General features: G+C 39.8%; 2 protein-coding genes across 7 annotated transcripts in view; one reads left to right on the forward strand and one right to left on the reverse strand.

The window, feature by feature from the left end:
- Nucleotides 1-2,645, reverse strand: part of MCTS1 (MCTS1 re-initiation and release factor) — a 43,928-nt gene extending 41,283 nt beyond the window's left edge. Inside the window, exon 1 of one of the 2 annotated variants that reach the window (XM_049872522.1) lies at nucleotides 2,534-2,645. The gene's annotated coding sequence lies outside the window, so the exon portion shown is untranslated. The remainder of the gene's footprint in view (nucleotides 1-2,533) is intronic. The other variant, XM_049872524.1, reaches the window with a different exon arrangement.
- CUL4B (cullin 4B) overlaps nucleotides 1-16,613 on the forward strand; it is a 98,776-nt gene that overhangs the window by 47,910 nt on the left and 34,253 nt on the right. For 2 of the 5 annotated variants that reach the window (XM_049872496.1, XM_049872497.1), the window contains exons 1-3: nucleotides 3,247-3,322; nucleotides 13,570-14,115; nucleotides 16,261-16,376. In XM_049872496.1, coding sequence (XP_049728453.1) covers nucleotides 3,262-3,322; nucleotides 13,570-14,115; nucleotides 16,261-16,376 — 723 coding nt within the window. In that variant the 5' untranslated portion in view covers nucleotides 3,247-3,261. Of the gene's footprint in view, nucleotides 1-1,931; nucleotides 2,052-3,246; nucleotides 3,323-12,745; nucleotides 12,841-13,569; nucleotides 14,116-16,260; nucleotides 16,377-16,613 lie in introns of those variants that run through there. The other 3 variants (XM_049872498.1, XM_049872500.1, XM_049872499.1) reach the window with 3 other exon arrangements.

Below are 16,613 nucleotides of genomic sequence, written 5' to 3' on the forward strand. Positions count from 1 at the left end.
AAAATAAAAAAAGTAGTGGGAGCTCCAAATGCTGGCTAGGATGTAGACAAACTGGATCACTCATTCACTAATGGTAGGAATGTAAAATGGTGTTACTTTGGAGAAGAGTATAACAAAAAAAAATTAAAAACTAAACAAGCAAATTACCATTGTTGTTGTTAGTTGTCATTATGTTGATTCTGACTCATGGTGACCCCATGTGTGTCAGAGTAGAACTACTCCATAGAGTTTTCAAGGCTGTGACCTTTCAAAAGCAGATTGCCAGGCTTCCTCTGGGTAGGTTGGAACCGCCCGCCAACCTATTAGCTACACACAAAAACCTATAGTTGAGTGCTAAACTATTTGCACCATTGTTCTCCTGGGTGTTTATCCCAAAGAAATGAAAAGTTAGGTTCACACGAAGTCTGTACTTGAATGGTCAAAGAAAGCAGTTTTATTCGTAATAACCAAAAACTGGAATCAGCCTAGATCTTTTTCAACAGGTGGTTAAACTAATTGTACACCATCATGGAAGATGAGTTAGCAATAAAAAGGAACAAACTATTGACACATACGACCTCTTGGATGAATCTACAAAGAATTATGCTGAGTGAAAAAAGTCAATTCCCAAAAGTTACATACTGTATGATTCCATTTATATAACATTTTTAAATGATAAAATTATAGATAGGAAGAACAGATTAGTGGTTGCTAGAGGTTAAAGAAGACAGGGTCAGAAGGGAAGTGAGCATGGCTATAAAAGAGCAATATGAGAGATCCTTGCAGTGATGGAACTGTTCTATATTTTGACTGCAGAAAAGTCAATATCCTGGTTGTGATATTATACTATAGCTTTGCAAGGTGTTACTAATGTGAGAAACTGGTTAAAAAAAAAGGTTAAAGGGTACAGGAAATCTCTATTATTTCTTACAACTGCATGTGAATCTACAGTTCTCTCAAAATAAAAAATTAATTCAATTTTAAAAATTAAATAAAAACTTGTAAGTCAACTCAAGCCCATTCATAAAACTCCATTAATCTTGGGTCATATATTGCAATGAAAACTGAATTTGCCTCCTTACATATGAATTGGGGACATCTATTTTTTTATTATGTTATTAATTGCAAGGCATTTTTATCATTTATCTACTGAGATTTTTTAAAAAGATGGCTACTACCTTGATTCATTTTTATGAGTGTAATTCCTCTTTATTATGATTATTTGTATGTTATCTTCCTATGCTGGGCCAAATGTATTTTTTTTTAATGTTCTGCCTTCTACGTGAGAATGCAACTTTTGATCGAACCATCCTGTTATTCTGGAAAAAACAAATTATTGACAAGCCATTTCATAATGTAAATGCAACACAATATCAGCGCCAACCCAATTGAATGCACTGAAGTAACTTGATTGCAAATATTTTAGACGGAGAATTTAAGTGGTCAGACGATAAGTTAAACTGCATGTGTGTGATTATCAGAGCCGTCTCAGACTCCTGTGTCAGTTTTTTTTTTTTTTTTGAAGAAATGGTTATTATTTTCCCAGTACCTGATTAGAAAGACCCGTATAGGGTCCCTGTGAGTCAGGATCAACTCAATGGGCAACGGGTTTGATTTTGTTTTTTCGGTGCCTGTATATTACTGTTTGTTCAAAATGGAGTTAAGTATGCTATCGTTCAAGCACACAGTTGCAGAAAATGAGGACAAACGAGAGGACTGCAGGAAGCACATGCTCACCCTCACCTCGAGGGCTGGGGAGAGTGTAGAAAGTAACTGGGCTAGTATTGTCACAGAACCACCTTGGTTGGCTGAACTGTCAATATATGAAATATTATATTTCATATATAGTATTATTAAAGTATTATTATTAAACAGCAAATAACCCGGACTTTGGGAAATGTATTGATACCGGATCTTCTTGAGATTTTGTTTTTGTTTTTGACTCCGATCAGGTCCTTGTTGGTCGTTGGGTTGTCCCTGAAGGGATTGGTCAGATCTGCTGTCAATCATCGTGGAACCCTTTAAATACACAGGAACTCAACCCTTGGCGGGCAGGACTTAGGTTGAAGAAGGTGAGAGCTGCTGGTCTGTTTGGAAAACGCCCTCTTCCGAGCCTTCGGAACCCTCTGCTTTTGTGAGATCGGACTTTACATAGAGCAACAACAACAAACGTATCCAGTTGGTCCTCCTGTGATTGTGAGCTAAGCGTTCCCTTAGAGATTGTGAAAGGCGGAGAGGGTATTCTTTTTTTTTTTTAAATTTTTATTGTGCTTTAAGTGAAAGTTTACAAATCAAGTCAGACTCTCATACAAAAATTTATAAATACCTTGCCATATACTCCTAATTGCTCTCCCCCTAATGAGACAGCACACTCCTTCCCGGGGAGGGTATTCTTTGGGAACCTATCGTAGGTGGACCTAGTCTTGGCCCTAGAGACTAAACGAAGCCACGTCTTGAGGTTATTTTTAGTTATTCTTTGTTTTACTTCCTTTCGTTATTCCCAAACATTCAATAGAGATACGTTAAAAGTTATAACCTAAAAGTCTTTACTCACCTGGGATGTGGAAAATTGAGGGAAAAGCCTGCTACAGTCGTGGTCGTCTGAGGGGAAAGCTCAAGCCAGCAAAGCGGTGATCACATGAGGGTCTTCAGCAACTGAGACAATAGCATTGTAGGCTCATGAAGAGTCCAAAATAGAAGAATATTAGCGACCTGGTTTTGATCACCTGTGAGATAGTACTTGGGAAATAGCTGGAGTGTGCTTTGATGGAAGTCTCATTTTTGGTGTTTCTCCATTGGGGGCTCAAACCAATGTAATTTGGGGATTTAAAAGGAGATATCAGACTAACAGTTTAAGATGTTAGTTTGAACAAACATGTACCCCCACCCGTAGATTTAAATGAAAGAAGAGAAAAAAAAAGTAGAGCCATAACTACAAGGGATACCAGGGAAACAGGTGACTTCTTGTTAGGTGCCGTCCAGTCGTTTCTGACTCATAGCGACCCTATAGGACAGAATAGAACTGCCCCATAGGGTTTTCAAGGAACGGCTGGTGGAGTCAAACTGCAGAGCTTTTGGTTAGCAGCAGAGCTCTTAATGGCCATGCTAACAGGGCTCCACAAACCTGTGACTCCAGTCAGACCAAAATTCTGAGGGATTTTCCTGAAGATATGAAACAAATAGGATAAAATTGGTTGAGAAACCAGTTAATGAGCCCATAACGCCATGCAGATATGGGAGATGACTGCTTTAAAAGAGAAATCTCTGTTTTCTAGACAGACGATGTCACAGTCATCTGACTCAGGGAGTGGGAGTGATGATGGGACAATCCCAGAAGACAATGGTGAGTAAACAAACTAGTGAACCTTAAGAGTTAAGTCTAAATAATTGCTAACAATGTGTCTGTGAAGCTTGAGGAAATTATTAAATTATTCCTAAGAAGATCAAGCATAATGAAGCAATAAAAAATTAATAACAAAGTGGAAATAAGTTCCCCTTGAGAGAATTGGGATCAGGAGATGGTGGTCAAGAGGGTACTTCTGCTTTTGCTTTGTTGTTGTTTTACAGTGAGAATGAATTCTCATAATATTTTGGCAAAAACGTTACAGTTTGATCATATTTAGTGTTGCTGAGGGTGTGGGACAATCAATGGTCATTCTGAAGGTGCAAGGGGATATTGGTACAGCATTTCTGAAGAGTAATATGGCAATTTATCAAAATTTTAGGTATACCTTCCCCTTGACCCAATTCTACTTCTTCAAATATATCCTCAGAAATATTTCACATGTGCACAAAGTTTTATGTTACAGTATGTTCATTGCAACATGTTTGTAGTAACAAAATAATAGAAATCACCCAATGTCCAAAAATAGGAGAATAGTTAAATAAAATGTGGTACATCTTTACTGTGAAATAGTAGGCAGCCCTTATAAAGGATCTATGTACAACACTGTCATGAGTAGATCTTCAATGTATTAGGTGAAAAAAGCAAATTGTAGAACTATATGTACAGTATGATGCCATTTATGTTTAAAAATACCAAAGGTTCCTATTTGTATATGTACAAGTATATACAGTATAAATGTACATAAATGCCGAGGAAGAGTAGGCACCAAACTAAACAGTGAAGGGACACTTCCCCTTTTTTTATCCTAGATTCTTCTATATTGTTTATTATTTTCACAGGAAGAATGTATTTGAATCATTTCTATAAGTAAATAAAACAGAAAGATAACTGTTAATAGAATGCACACAATGTGTAGAACTTTCCAACCACTAAGAGTTGAAAAATGGAACAAAAGAAATTCAGTCAGTCCAGCAAAAGTAAGGGAAGGGGAAAAAGAAACAACAATGAAGTGTGATAATTACAATTTTTTTTTAAAGTGACAGGAATGTGTACATTCACATATAGAGTAAAACCTATGAAAGCCAGAACCTTTGTGAGGCAGAAACCTGTAAGAGAAAGAAAACTAAAATATTTTCCACTGAAACAAGTGTTAGAAAAGTGGTAAGACTGCACCCTGTTAAAGGTGGAAAACTTAAAAGACTTGGAAAAACAAGGTAGTCTTGTCAAGTTCTAGCTCTCACAGGTTTCACTGCAGTATGCTGTGCTGCCTTGGAAAAACAGTGAGGTAGATTTATATATACTGACAGGAAGGATACCCAAAGGATAAATAAAATAGTCATGGAACAATTCATACAGTATGATCCTTTAAAAAAAAATCTGTTGGTAAATATATAGAAAAAGATCTTTAATCAGCAAACTGTTAACTGAGGTTACCTTTGGGGAGTGGGTTTAGTTTGGGGAGCAGGGAATGAGGGTAGATGTCACCTTTTCTTGTAGTCAAAGATCGTTGAGGCCCAGACATTAGAATCATATTTGAGTGGTCTTTCTAAATGGAAACTCTGTGTACATCAGATCACATTACTCCCTCCCTTGCTTGAAGCCCTTTAGTGGTTACCCATGACCTGATGGATAAAATCCAAACTGGAGCATGGTATACAATGGATGTCATGACCTGAACTCTGCCTGCCGCTGTCTTCATCTTCCATCCTTCCCCCACAGGCTGACTGCACATCAGTCACGCAGCATGGTAATACTTGCATTTGCTTGAATGGGCCATGGTCTTTCTCGTACCTACCAAGTTAGTGGCAGGTCTCCAGATCTCAGCATCCTGATACTACAAATTAAGTTCAGATTTCCTGCAATATGCAAACTACAACAATCCTAAACCCCCATTTTAGGGACCATGGAAAGTGTATTCCACGAGATCAGAGGGTAATTTCCTCCCACCGCCAAGTAGTTTCAGGGAATCCACAAGATAGGGTTAAATGTTCCAAAAATTGGCCCTAGTTCTCATTTGCCATCTCTGCCAGCTATTCTCTAAACTGCCGTGCTCTAGAGTTCTACAGGTCACCACCTTCCATCTTTAAACTTTTTATTATGTAATGTTTAATACATACAAAAGAATATGTGTGACATGTAATTTATGGAGCATAAAAATAAAACAAACTTCCGTGAACCTAACATCCACCTTTAGAACTAAAACATTACCAGTGCATTTGAATCTACCTATTCTTCTTTCCTAAACTTTTATCCTCTCTCCCCCGCAGAGCAAACCCCTATTCTGAATTTTGTGTTTATTATTTCCCTTCTATATATTTTAATAGTTTTACATTATATATCCTTAAGTTTTCCTTATTTTTAAACTTTAAAATATACCACAATTTATTTAGCCATTCCCCTCTGAAAGAATGTTCTCTTAACATCATTTACAGGCTACAGGCTGTAGACTAGGAACAGAAAATCGTTAGCATGTTTTAAATCACTTCCTTCTTTGAGCCACCACTAAAATATTCTCCATATCTCTGGTTTTAGCACTTAGTATATTCTAGTGCAAGGATCAGTGGTTTTTTTTTTTTTCTGTAAAGGACTAGATAGGAAATATTTTAGGCTTTATGGGCTATGTAGTCTTTGTTGAAGCCACTGAACTACTGTTTTTGCCCAAAAGCAGCCATAGAAAATATGTAAAGGAATGAACATGGTAGTGTTATAATAAAACTTATTTACAAAAACAGACAGGTGGCTGAATTTGGTTCACGGGCTGTAGTTTGCCCATCCCTGTTCTTCAAGCCCTGGTGGCACAGTGGTTAAGAGTTACGGATGGGCTGCTAACCAAAAGGTCGGCAATTTGAATCCACCAGCTGCTCCTCGGAAACCCTATGCTGCAGCTCTTCTCTGTCCTATAGGGTCGTGATCTGAATTCCTTTTGCCCAGTATTGTGGTTGTATATGTATCTGTATTCTCTCTTCAGCCCATGGCTTATTTCCCATGCCTCATTCCCCCACCCCTTTTGTGGTTCTCAGCTCTTACATTTAAGGATGAGCCCAACCTGTAGGATCAATTCCCGAACCAGTCTGGCCCAAGAAGTGTTATCAGTAGCCACAGCTCCAGTCACAAGTAGGGTATAAGAGTAAGGTTTGGTTCTAAGAGGCCTCAGAGATGCTGTGCCAGATTTGAGCCTGGGATTCCGCCTTGATTTCCGAGAGCTTAGCTCTCCGGAGTTTCTGATTAGAACTGTTGCTATGCTCTGGAAATTAGTTTCCTTACAACTTCCCAAATATGTCCCATTCTCTCTCACTTTCAGATTTAAACGTCTTCCTTCTTTGTCCCCCCTGCTCCCTCCCACTCCCCTTGTCTGGCTTATTCCCACTCACCCTTCATGTTTAGATTGAATTACTTTCTGTGGAAGCTATTCTTAGCTCCTTACCCCCATTCTTTCTCCACTCCCCTCACTTTCTTATGCTGGGCCAGGTGTCCTTCCTCTGTGTTCCCATTGCAGTCGTCTCTATCATGCTGTCCTATAATTGTCTGACTCACCCACTAGGCCAATTCAGAACTTTTTGCGGGCAAGGGTTGTCTTTGTACTCAGTGACTGGATCATAATGGATCCTCAGGCAAGGTTTGTTTAGTATTTTCCTGGATTTGGCCAGGAGAAGGAACCGGTTTCTACTTCCTGTATAGATAAGCCACTGGTTGAGGGTCCAGCCTGGGAATGGACAGATTCTCTAAAACCAAATTACCAGTGTCTCCTTGAACATACATTGCTTGCTACTGTGTCCTACCTGCTTGATGATAGCCTGAATGGTATCCAAACCTGGTCTCCTTTTGGGCACTGCGATTTAGCTTGTCTCAATAAAGGAGTTTGTTTTTTTTTCTCCTGGTGAGTGTGGCTCTGACTGCCTCTTCCTCACTTGCCTACTACTTGAGACTATTTTATGGCATGTCTCCTTACTAAATCGTATACCATTTTGTAGTACTGTATTTATAGTTGGGGAAACCCTGGTGGTGTAGTGGTTAAGAGCTATGGCTGCTAACCTAAGAGTCCGGGCGCTCCTTGAAAACCCTATGGGGCAGTTCTACTCTGTACTGTAGGGTCACTATGAGTCAGAATCCACTCGATGGCAGTGGGTTTTTTTTTTTTTTTTTGTAGCTGGAGAAGAACTGGGTTTAAGTTCAGTGTGCTATTGACTTTGGCAAGGCATTTAAACCTTCCCTGAGCCAGTTTCTCATCTGTAAAATGGGGATGGCCCCTGACCTACTTCGCAGTGTGGTTATGAGGATAAAATAAGATTCTGTGTGAAAGTGCTTTGCAAAACTGTAAAATTAACTGCAAATGGAAGTTTATACATTTTATTAGTTCCATATTCCCTTATGACATCTAGCACCATGCTTTGCCCAAAGTATTTGCTCAATATATTTTTGTTGAATGACTAAAAGAAATAGTAATTGGTAGGAAGAAAGGACATTTGATAGAATCAAGAAAAATCGATGATTTGGCAATAGAAACATCCCTATGGTGAGTGATAATTCCTAAGTTGGGCATTTATGGATAGTTCAAAACCTACATTCTCAATGTCTGCTCTTTGATTTGATTATAAAAAAATATTTAAATTTTAACATGATTTTGGCATCTGGGGTAAACCATCAAAATTGACTAGATCTTAAATAGGCAATTTTCACAAAGAAGCATTGGCCCGAGGCAGTACAGTGAGGTCAGCAAATTGTACTCAGAATTCTTTCTTTTGTTGGGAACTTTTTTTTTTTTTTACCTTCCCCCCATGCAGTGCTTTCATCTAAATGTTTACCCCCAGGCACTTAAGACTTTTGTGTTATACTATCCGCCCTCCCCGCCCCCCAAGCATTCACCTTAAAGGATTAGGAACTAAGTTTTCTCCGGCTAGTTTACATTTGAAAAAAATTCCCTAGGGAGTGAAGCAATGTTTATTCAAAGGAGTGAGTAAATAATTGTGAAATTTCAGGCATCAAAGGGCTTAGAAGGAATAGCAGCCCAATTCAAATGATAAAACATGCATACCTCACTTACAAACTGTGGTCTCTCAACCTTGTATGTATATAGGACCTGGGGGACTTCTTAAAAATAGTAACTAAGGCCTTACAGAGCTTCTGATTTACATTTGGACTAGCTTTGGACCTGGGCGAAGGTTTTTTTTTTTTTTTTTTAACTCCTCAGATGATTCTAATGTCCAGTCAGAGTTGGGAACAGCTAATTTAAATCTAAGCTGGCCCTGTTGTTGCGAAAAAGAAAAGCTGAATGACCTTAGAAGATTAAACATTAAGGAGGGCTAGGGTGGGAGGGGGACTGTGAGACCAAAACCAAACGAAACCCAGTGCTGTCGAGTCGATTCCAACTCACAGCAGCCCTGTAGGACAGAGTAGAACTTCCCCATGTGGTTTCCAAAGGGGTGGCTGGTGGATTCTTACTGTGGACCTTTTGGTTAGCAGCCAGACACTTAACCACTAGCACCACCAGGGCTCCAATAAAGTAAACCAAACCAAACCTGTTGCCCTCAAGTCGATTCTGACTCATAGTGACCCTATAGGACAAAGTAGAACTGCCCCATATGGTTTCCAAGTAGCACCTGGTGGATTCGAACTGTGGACCTTTTGGTTAGCAGCCTTAGCTCTTAACCATTGGCCACCAGGTTTCCCGATAAAGTAAACAGAAGGTTAAAATAGTCCCAGTAACTCCATAGTAAGCAAGTGCTATGCCAGCACCAAAGGAACCCTGGTGGCGCAGTGGTTAAGCGCTCAGCTGCTAACCTAAAGGTTGGTGGTTTGAACCCACCAGCCACTCCCTGGGAGAAAGATGTGGATTACAGCCTTGGAAACCCTATGGGGCAGTTCTACTCTGACCTATAGGGTTGATATGAGTCCTTTGATTCTGATTAGGCAACAAGGTTTTTTGTTCTGTGTTTTTTGTAATGCCGGTGCACCAAAGAGAGATGTAATCAGTGGCTGGTCCTACTGCCATTCCCCAAACCCCAGGGAAAACAACTTGCCCCTAACTTCTAGTCCTTAAATCTGTCTTCCAGATGGTTCACAGCTATGACACTAGACAAAATCTCTGAGCTAAGGGACAGAGTCCTCAAATGGCTGATGTACCCGAGTCAGTCAGTCTTCAGTTTGAGATAATTTTACATAGAAGATAAATGATTTTGTTATGTATTTACATTTTCCTTAGCACCTTAAACACCTAGGTTCAGCATTTATTAAGTTCTTTGCTTTTATAAATCAACTCCAGGATGGGAAAATGATGAATTCACATCATGTAGTTGGTTCCTCTTTGCTTGAGCTTTTGCCTCCTGTGTCATCCCATAGCAACCTGTTGCTATTGATTGCATAACAAAGCCCTTATTATGATAGAATCTTTATTTTACTATCTCAGCACTGCCTGGCTTGCCTTTTCTGTATTTCCTTGCTTCAAAGACAGTCCTTCAAAAAAGTGCATAGAGAAAATGGACTGCCTTTTGTCCAGTGGTTCTCTTTTCTTGATACATTTTTAAACAATGCTTATTTCGGAAACATCTTCAGTATTCTCCTGAGCAAGCAATCTCTTCTTTTTAAGGAAAATCCTATCCATTGGATAACAAGGATTTCAGGAATGTTTATCTACTAGCAAGCCCCTGCTATGTCTGGAGAGGACCTAAAACCAAGCCCCTGGGGGAGTCCCTGTGATCAGAAAAGGAAAACAGGTCACACTCTGCCTTTTTAGGGATATTCCTACAGAAATAGGGGGATGGACGTTGGAAATTAGTCCCCTGTCTTTGTTTCTATTTATTCCTTTATACATTTACCTTCATAAATAGCTAGATTGATTTATTTACTTGGTTAAAATAAGGCCAATAATAACTGTATGTCATCTGGCATCATTGTAAAGTTTAATTAATGTTTCTAAGGTATGAGTTGAACTCACAAGATGAAAGGTCTATATATGGAATATGTGTTAAGTGCCCAATCTAGTTTAGTCTGAGGATGGCTATAATTGTATGGTGCCCTATATCACACGTCTTGATTATTGTGGCTGCAGTGAGTTCAACCTCAAAAAATGTATTTTAATGCTGAGAATGTTTAACATTGGTTGGAAAATGTTTGGGTGTATGATACAAGTGTATAGGATATATGTTTATGTTTTAGCTAGGCCCAATTGATTCTTGATGTAACAGATGTTTTACAAAGCAACTTATTTTTAAATTGGTCCAAGGGTCCAAGAAGAAATAAAGTTCTGGTTCTCACACATCATATAGTAATATCTAAGCTGGTTTTTGCCACAAAATGTAAATGTTGAGTAAAGAAGCATTATTAAAATTAGGAAACCATGGTGGCATAGTGGTTAAGTGCTATGGCTGCTAACCAAAAGGTCAGCAGTTCGAATCCACCAGGCGCTCCTTGGAAACCCTGTGGGGCAGTTCTACTCCGTCCTGTAGGGTTGCTATGAGTCAGAATCGACTCAAAGGCAATGGGTTTGGGTTTGGATTTTTTTTAATTAAAATTACATATCCACATTAAGATACGCTAAATATGTGAGGATTGACCTGGCACAACATAAAATGTGGTTGTAAAAGGAAGATGATTATTGACCATTTAAAAACAAGAAACTTAAAACAACAGATTACTGGGTCATTAAAAGTGAGCCAGGATTTAAGAACCAAGGGTCTGTGCTTTTAGCTTTAAGATGTAACTCGGAAGATTGAAGGCCTTGGATAACCTTGTCAGATTGGAAGTTATTACTAGAATGTAGTTGAGTTTTTTTTTTTTTTTTTTTAGTTGAATGTTAATTAACAGGACTCAGCTATCCTTTAGGTTGGTATAAAAACTTATCTTTGTATGGCAAAAAACACCTTTTATCTTTGTCTTTCAGTTGCATTAACATTTGCATTTTTTAAAAAACAGCTAGCACTTCCATAGATCTTCTAAGGAAAATGAATTAGAATAACCTTGTTAATTATATCCTGAAAATTTGTCAGTTAATCCTCCCTTATAAAGAAAGTGACAAAGTCATGGCATTATTTTAGTCTCATTCAATGAGAATACATAGCCTACAGGGTAGACTCCAAAATTCTTGATTGATGTACCAGGCACTCTTGAGCCTTATCTTCCTTACTCCGAACCAGATACCCTCCTTTTCAGCCTGTCTGCACATTCCATGTTTCTATAAACAGGCCAGGCCCTTTCACAACTCCCTGTTTTGCCCACGTTGTTTCCATTGCCTAGAAAGCCTTTCACCCTCTCCCCTCTTGTCTTTTTGGCATCTTCCACTTAAAAGAGACCCAGCATAAATGTTCTCTACTATTTGAAACACGTCCTGACTGCTCCAAATTTCCCCCATTTTTCTTGCTTCAGTCTTTCTGTTCCCACAGTATTTTGTTTATATCTTGAAGTTATGTTACAGAAATTTGTTTTGAAACTGTCTTCCCCCACTGGCTTGTCAAGGGCAGGGACCTGGCATAGTGTCTGGCATGTAAGTCTTTCAGTACATACTCATTGAGTGTTTCTGCAATTAGGATGATCAACAGGTTGGCAAATTTAGTTTTATTTGACATTATATTCTTTCCCCTGAGAATGCCCTCGGGTTAAGTAAAAACTCCCAACAGGAAATTTATTATTGTGGCTCTCTTAACCAAATTTAGAAGTTTTTTTTTTTCTTATTAGTAAATTTAAAACTTGGGCTCATTGAACGCATTGACTTTAACCAATTTTCTCCTAAAATGTCTTCTTTGAGACAAAATGTACGAGCTGAAATTTGGTAAAAGAAGGAACTGGGTGCTCGGCTTTGTGTGTCTATAAATGACTAGGTTAAGGACTGACAGGGTGGGGGTTAGGAGGTGGTCCTGGGAATTGTGCTGGAGAGGGTTAGTTACCTTCCTGTTTCTTGGCCTAAGATGGCTTAACTCTGGCCATTTTAGAAACTGCTCCTTGTAGGAAGGTAAAAGATTTTGCAGTTACATTACTCAGAAAGGTACCAAAACCCCAGCCCAATTCAGTAGTTGGCCAGTGGTGTCCTTGGTATAAAAGAGAAACAATTTTGTAGCTTCACTGAATCAGAACTCCTTTTCTTTCCTATCTTAACATCGTGACATTCCTCTCTAGCAACATGTGTAATGGCATCATTCTTCTTTCCTCTATTTCGGGTTACTCCCCTTGCCTTGCAGCCTCTCCTTGTCCCTTTATCTCTTTCAAAGTTTCCATTCTCCTGTTCACTTACTTCTTACTCCATCCCTCCTCTTCCTTTTTTTTCCAGCTAGCTCACCCCGCCCCTCGCCGTCACCACCTTCCCTCCCCTGCAGGCTCCTTCCCGCTCCTTCTCCCGCCACCCACCCGCTCCCCGCCCGCCCCGCGTTCAGAAAGCTCCAATCAGGAGCATCGAAGGTGTCTCGCAGGCCCGCCCCCTCCGCCCTTTCCCCGTCTCCCTCCCCCCCCCGCCCCCCCCAACTCAAGTCTGCGGACCCGGGGGCTTCGGGATCTGGGCGCTATGAAAAGTGTCTGCCCAGTCACTTCCGGTAAGGGCGCTGCGGCGCGAAGCTTCCCGCGGGACCGTTAAGGAGAGGGTGGGAGTTCTTGGTGTGCGAGGGGGGAGGGGGGAGAAGAGTGCTGCAGGGAAGGAGCGAAAGAGCAGGGAGTGTCTGGGGCTCCTAGCCGCCCCTTTCCCGCCGCCTCCCTGCTCGCCAGCTCCCCTGCTCCCCCGCCCCCCGGGCGACTGCAGTGCTTCTCTCCACCCCCCACTCCCGGTGAGACGCCGCCCCTCCCACGACGCCGCGTGACAGGAAGTGTCGCCATCTTTAGCCTCTTGTGCTATTGACAATAACAAGCCCCGGGTTTCTCCCCCTCCCCCCAGTCACAGCATCTCTCCTCCCAGGGAGAGGGAAAAAAGGAGGAGGAGCTGCAGCCTCAGACACTCACTGAGTCGCTCCTGCAGAAAGGGGGGAGAGAGAGATTGAAAAGCAGGGGAGGGGGACGGCAGGGCCGTTTACCTGTCTCCCTCCTCATTCGCCGTCCCCCTGGTTCTGCTCACTCCTGGTGTCAGCCTCTCCGCCTTCCCAAACCCTCCCATTCCCCCGGTGTAGCCCCCCCCTTCACTTTCCTTCTCGTCCTCTGTGTTTCTCCTCTCTTCTTTCTTCCCTTCCCCCTCTAGCATTGCCACCTTCTCCCCTACACGCACGCAGACATATAAACCTAGGTTTTTGATGCTCCTCTGCCTGTTGACCCCGCTATTTTCATGTTTCCAACAGGTTTTTCTTCCCCCAATCCCTCAGCTGCTGCTGCTGCTCAGGAGGTCAGATCTGCCACTGATGGTAATACCAGCACCACTCCGCCCACCTCTGCCAAGAAGAGAAAGTTAAACAGCAGTAGCAGCAGCAGCAGTAACAGTAGTAACGAGAGAGAAGACTTTGATTCCACCTCTTCTTCCTCTTCCACTCCTCCTTTACAACCCAGGGATTCGGCATCCCCTTCAACCTCGTCCTTCTGCTTGGGGGTTTCAGTGGCTGCTTCCAGCCACGTTCCAATACAGAAGAAGCTGCGTTTTGAAGACACCCTGGAGTTTGTAGGGTTTGATGCTAAGATGGCTGAGGAATCCTCCTCCTCCTCCTCCTCCTCATCTTCACCAACCGCTGCAACATCTCAGCAGCAACAACTTAAACATAAGAGTATATTAATCTCTTCCGTGGCTTCGGTGCATCATGCAAACGGCCTAGCCAAATCTTCTACCACCGTCTCTAGCTTTGCTAACAGCAAGCCTGGCTCTGCTAAGAAGTTAGTGATCAAGAACTTTAAAGGTAACCAAGGCCAAAATCCCTAATCACCTACTAAGGATTTGACACTTGAGCGGTCACGTGCTCTATTTGTGTTAATATGTTAAACAGTATAGAGGTGGCCTAATTTATGCATAGTCAATGAGGTGGAGGGAGGTCCTTTTTTTGGTGGAGGGTTCATTTTCCGGGGGCGGTTAGTATCCCTGTGCAGAAGCTTACACTGGGTGTTTCCGTGCAGTATTTTGAGGTCTTTCTCAACCCATTGTATTTAATTTGCTATTTTTTATAACATCAACAGCCAGTATGATTGATCCGGATTTTACAGGTGAGAAACTTGTGTTCTGAAGAGGTTTATTTATTTTAGGTTCATAGTGAGGCTTGACACTGCTGGGATTTTTATTTTTATGCTTCAGTAGGCCACATCCTCCAATCCTAGAAATAAATGCAGGTAGCAGTGGTGATCCTTGAGTTAAGATGCTCAGATAAGATTTATAATTAGATTTATATTGTTGAAAACTACGTTCTTGAAATTCATTGTGGAAGCAATATTTGGAGAAAAATATTTATGATCTCTGCACTGCTTTCCAAAAGGTAAGATTTGGAAGTGAAAAATACTGTGTATACACAGTAGTAACTCTGTGAACCAGTAATCTAAAGATGGGAACAATTACTACATTTATTTTTTCATCCCTAAAATAAGTTTTAAAGTACTGACCTGCAGCTCTTAGGAAAAATTGTTGATACTGTGTTTGAGATATGTGGTTGAGAATATTATGAATATGTTGTTGCAAATATAAAATCAGCAATTTTTTAAAATGTAACTGAGCTGAATTAATTTTTATTTGTTGAATGTGTTTCTGCTTTTCTGACTGACTTTTTCAACACTCTTTAACAACTTACAGGTAGGACATGCTAAAATGTCTACTGAATGGAGAAGTAAATGAATGAACTTAAGTAATATTTATCACATGAGTGCCTGTGGCTAAATATTCGTGCTGAGAAAATTAGGTTCTCCTTGTTTGTGTTTCCAACATTAGTGTAGAAATCAGAAATGTGCTTTATTTTATCTCAAGCAAGGGGATATAGTGTTGTGTTTTTAACATTTTCTTTTTTGTATCACTTCCCTCCTATCCCAGGCTCTCAAGAGTGTTGTAATCTTTCTGATTTAATAGTAGAGCTTTCTGTAGTGAATATGGATTGTAATTGGCTAATGTGTTCAGTATTTCAATTAAAACATGTATCAGTTTAATAGCCAAGGATTTTTTTTTTAAAGAAATGAGCTATGATCCTCACTGCATTTGCAAATTGGTTTCAGAGATTTTGTTGTATTTTTTTCCTCCTCCCTAAAGTAAAAATACATTATTAAGGCATTTGGGTGTTTTAAAATTTTATTTTAATCGTTGATTGCTCGTCAGTGAAATTTAAATTAAAGCCTGGATTAAGATGTTCTTTCCCATTTCTGAAAATGCTACATAGGTTTTGGAGTCATTTGGATGTTTTAGTTTTTTAATGTTTCTCTCTGCTTGTAAATATAGTTTAAATTAAAACCTGAGTTAAGATGTTTCTTTCAGTTTCTGTAGATGCTGCATATAAATTTGGGGGTCATCAGACCTGAATTAGAATCCCAGCTTTGCCAATGATTAGCTATGGTGACCTTGGGCAAGCCCTACTAAATGAGTCTTTGAGCCTCAGTTTCTTCAGTTGTAAGATAGGGATAATACCTTCCTCGGGGTGTTTTTGGAAAGATGAAGATGTTTATAAAATACCTTTCAGTAGTAGGCACTTGACATTTTAAATCTCAAGTACAAAATTCATGTTGACTTAACGTTTCATATGTGATGGAATAAGATCAACATTCCTGTTTTCTATATGTCATTCTTGAATTTTTATGTTTTGAAGCAATAAAATCAATAAGTGAAAGAAAAAAAAAAAGCCCTCACCTTCAATTTTAATAGTGAGTCAAAATGACTTAAACAGTATTCTGGAATTTCAAATTTTATTTTTTATACTGAGCTTAAACCCAGTGGTTAGTTAGTATTTAGGTTTAATAAAGTTATAAAGATCACAATTTCCCCTGGAAAAAAATAGTAATGCTGTTGTATTTTGTGGACCCTTCAGTTAACATATCGTGTATATTATTCTGATGTCAATCTTTTATGTATTACCTAGATAAGCCTAAATTACCAGAAAACTACACAGATGAAACATGGCAGAAACTGAAAGAAGCAGTGGAAGCTATCCAGAATAGCACTTCGATTAAGTACAATTTAGAAGAACTCTACCAGGTATGTATTAATGTGATAATCAAATTTAACTGGTATAGCTTGAGGTGGGATGTAGGGATTTTACTTTCTGAGACAGGCCATAAGTAGACTTGGTTGCCTTCTAATCTAGAATTTCTCGGTTAATTTATGTACTCCTATTTTTTTTTTTATTTATAATCAGACCATGCATTTTTACATAAACTATGAAGGTAGTTGTGTTAATAAAAGTTGGGCTTATTTTGGACCCTTCCGATTAGG

The sequence above is a fragment of the Elephas maximus genome, chromosome X, assembly GCF_024166365.1.
Source record: "Elephas maximus indicus isolate mEleMax1 chromosome X, mEleMax1 primary haplotype, whole genome shotgun sequence".
In the NCBI taxonomy this organism is placed as follows: Eukaryota; Metazoa; Chordata; class Mammalia; order Proboscidea; family Elephantidae; genus Elephas; species Elephas maximus.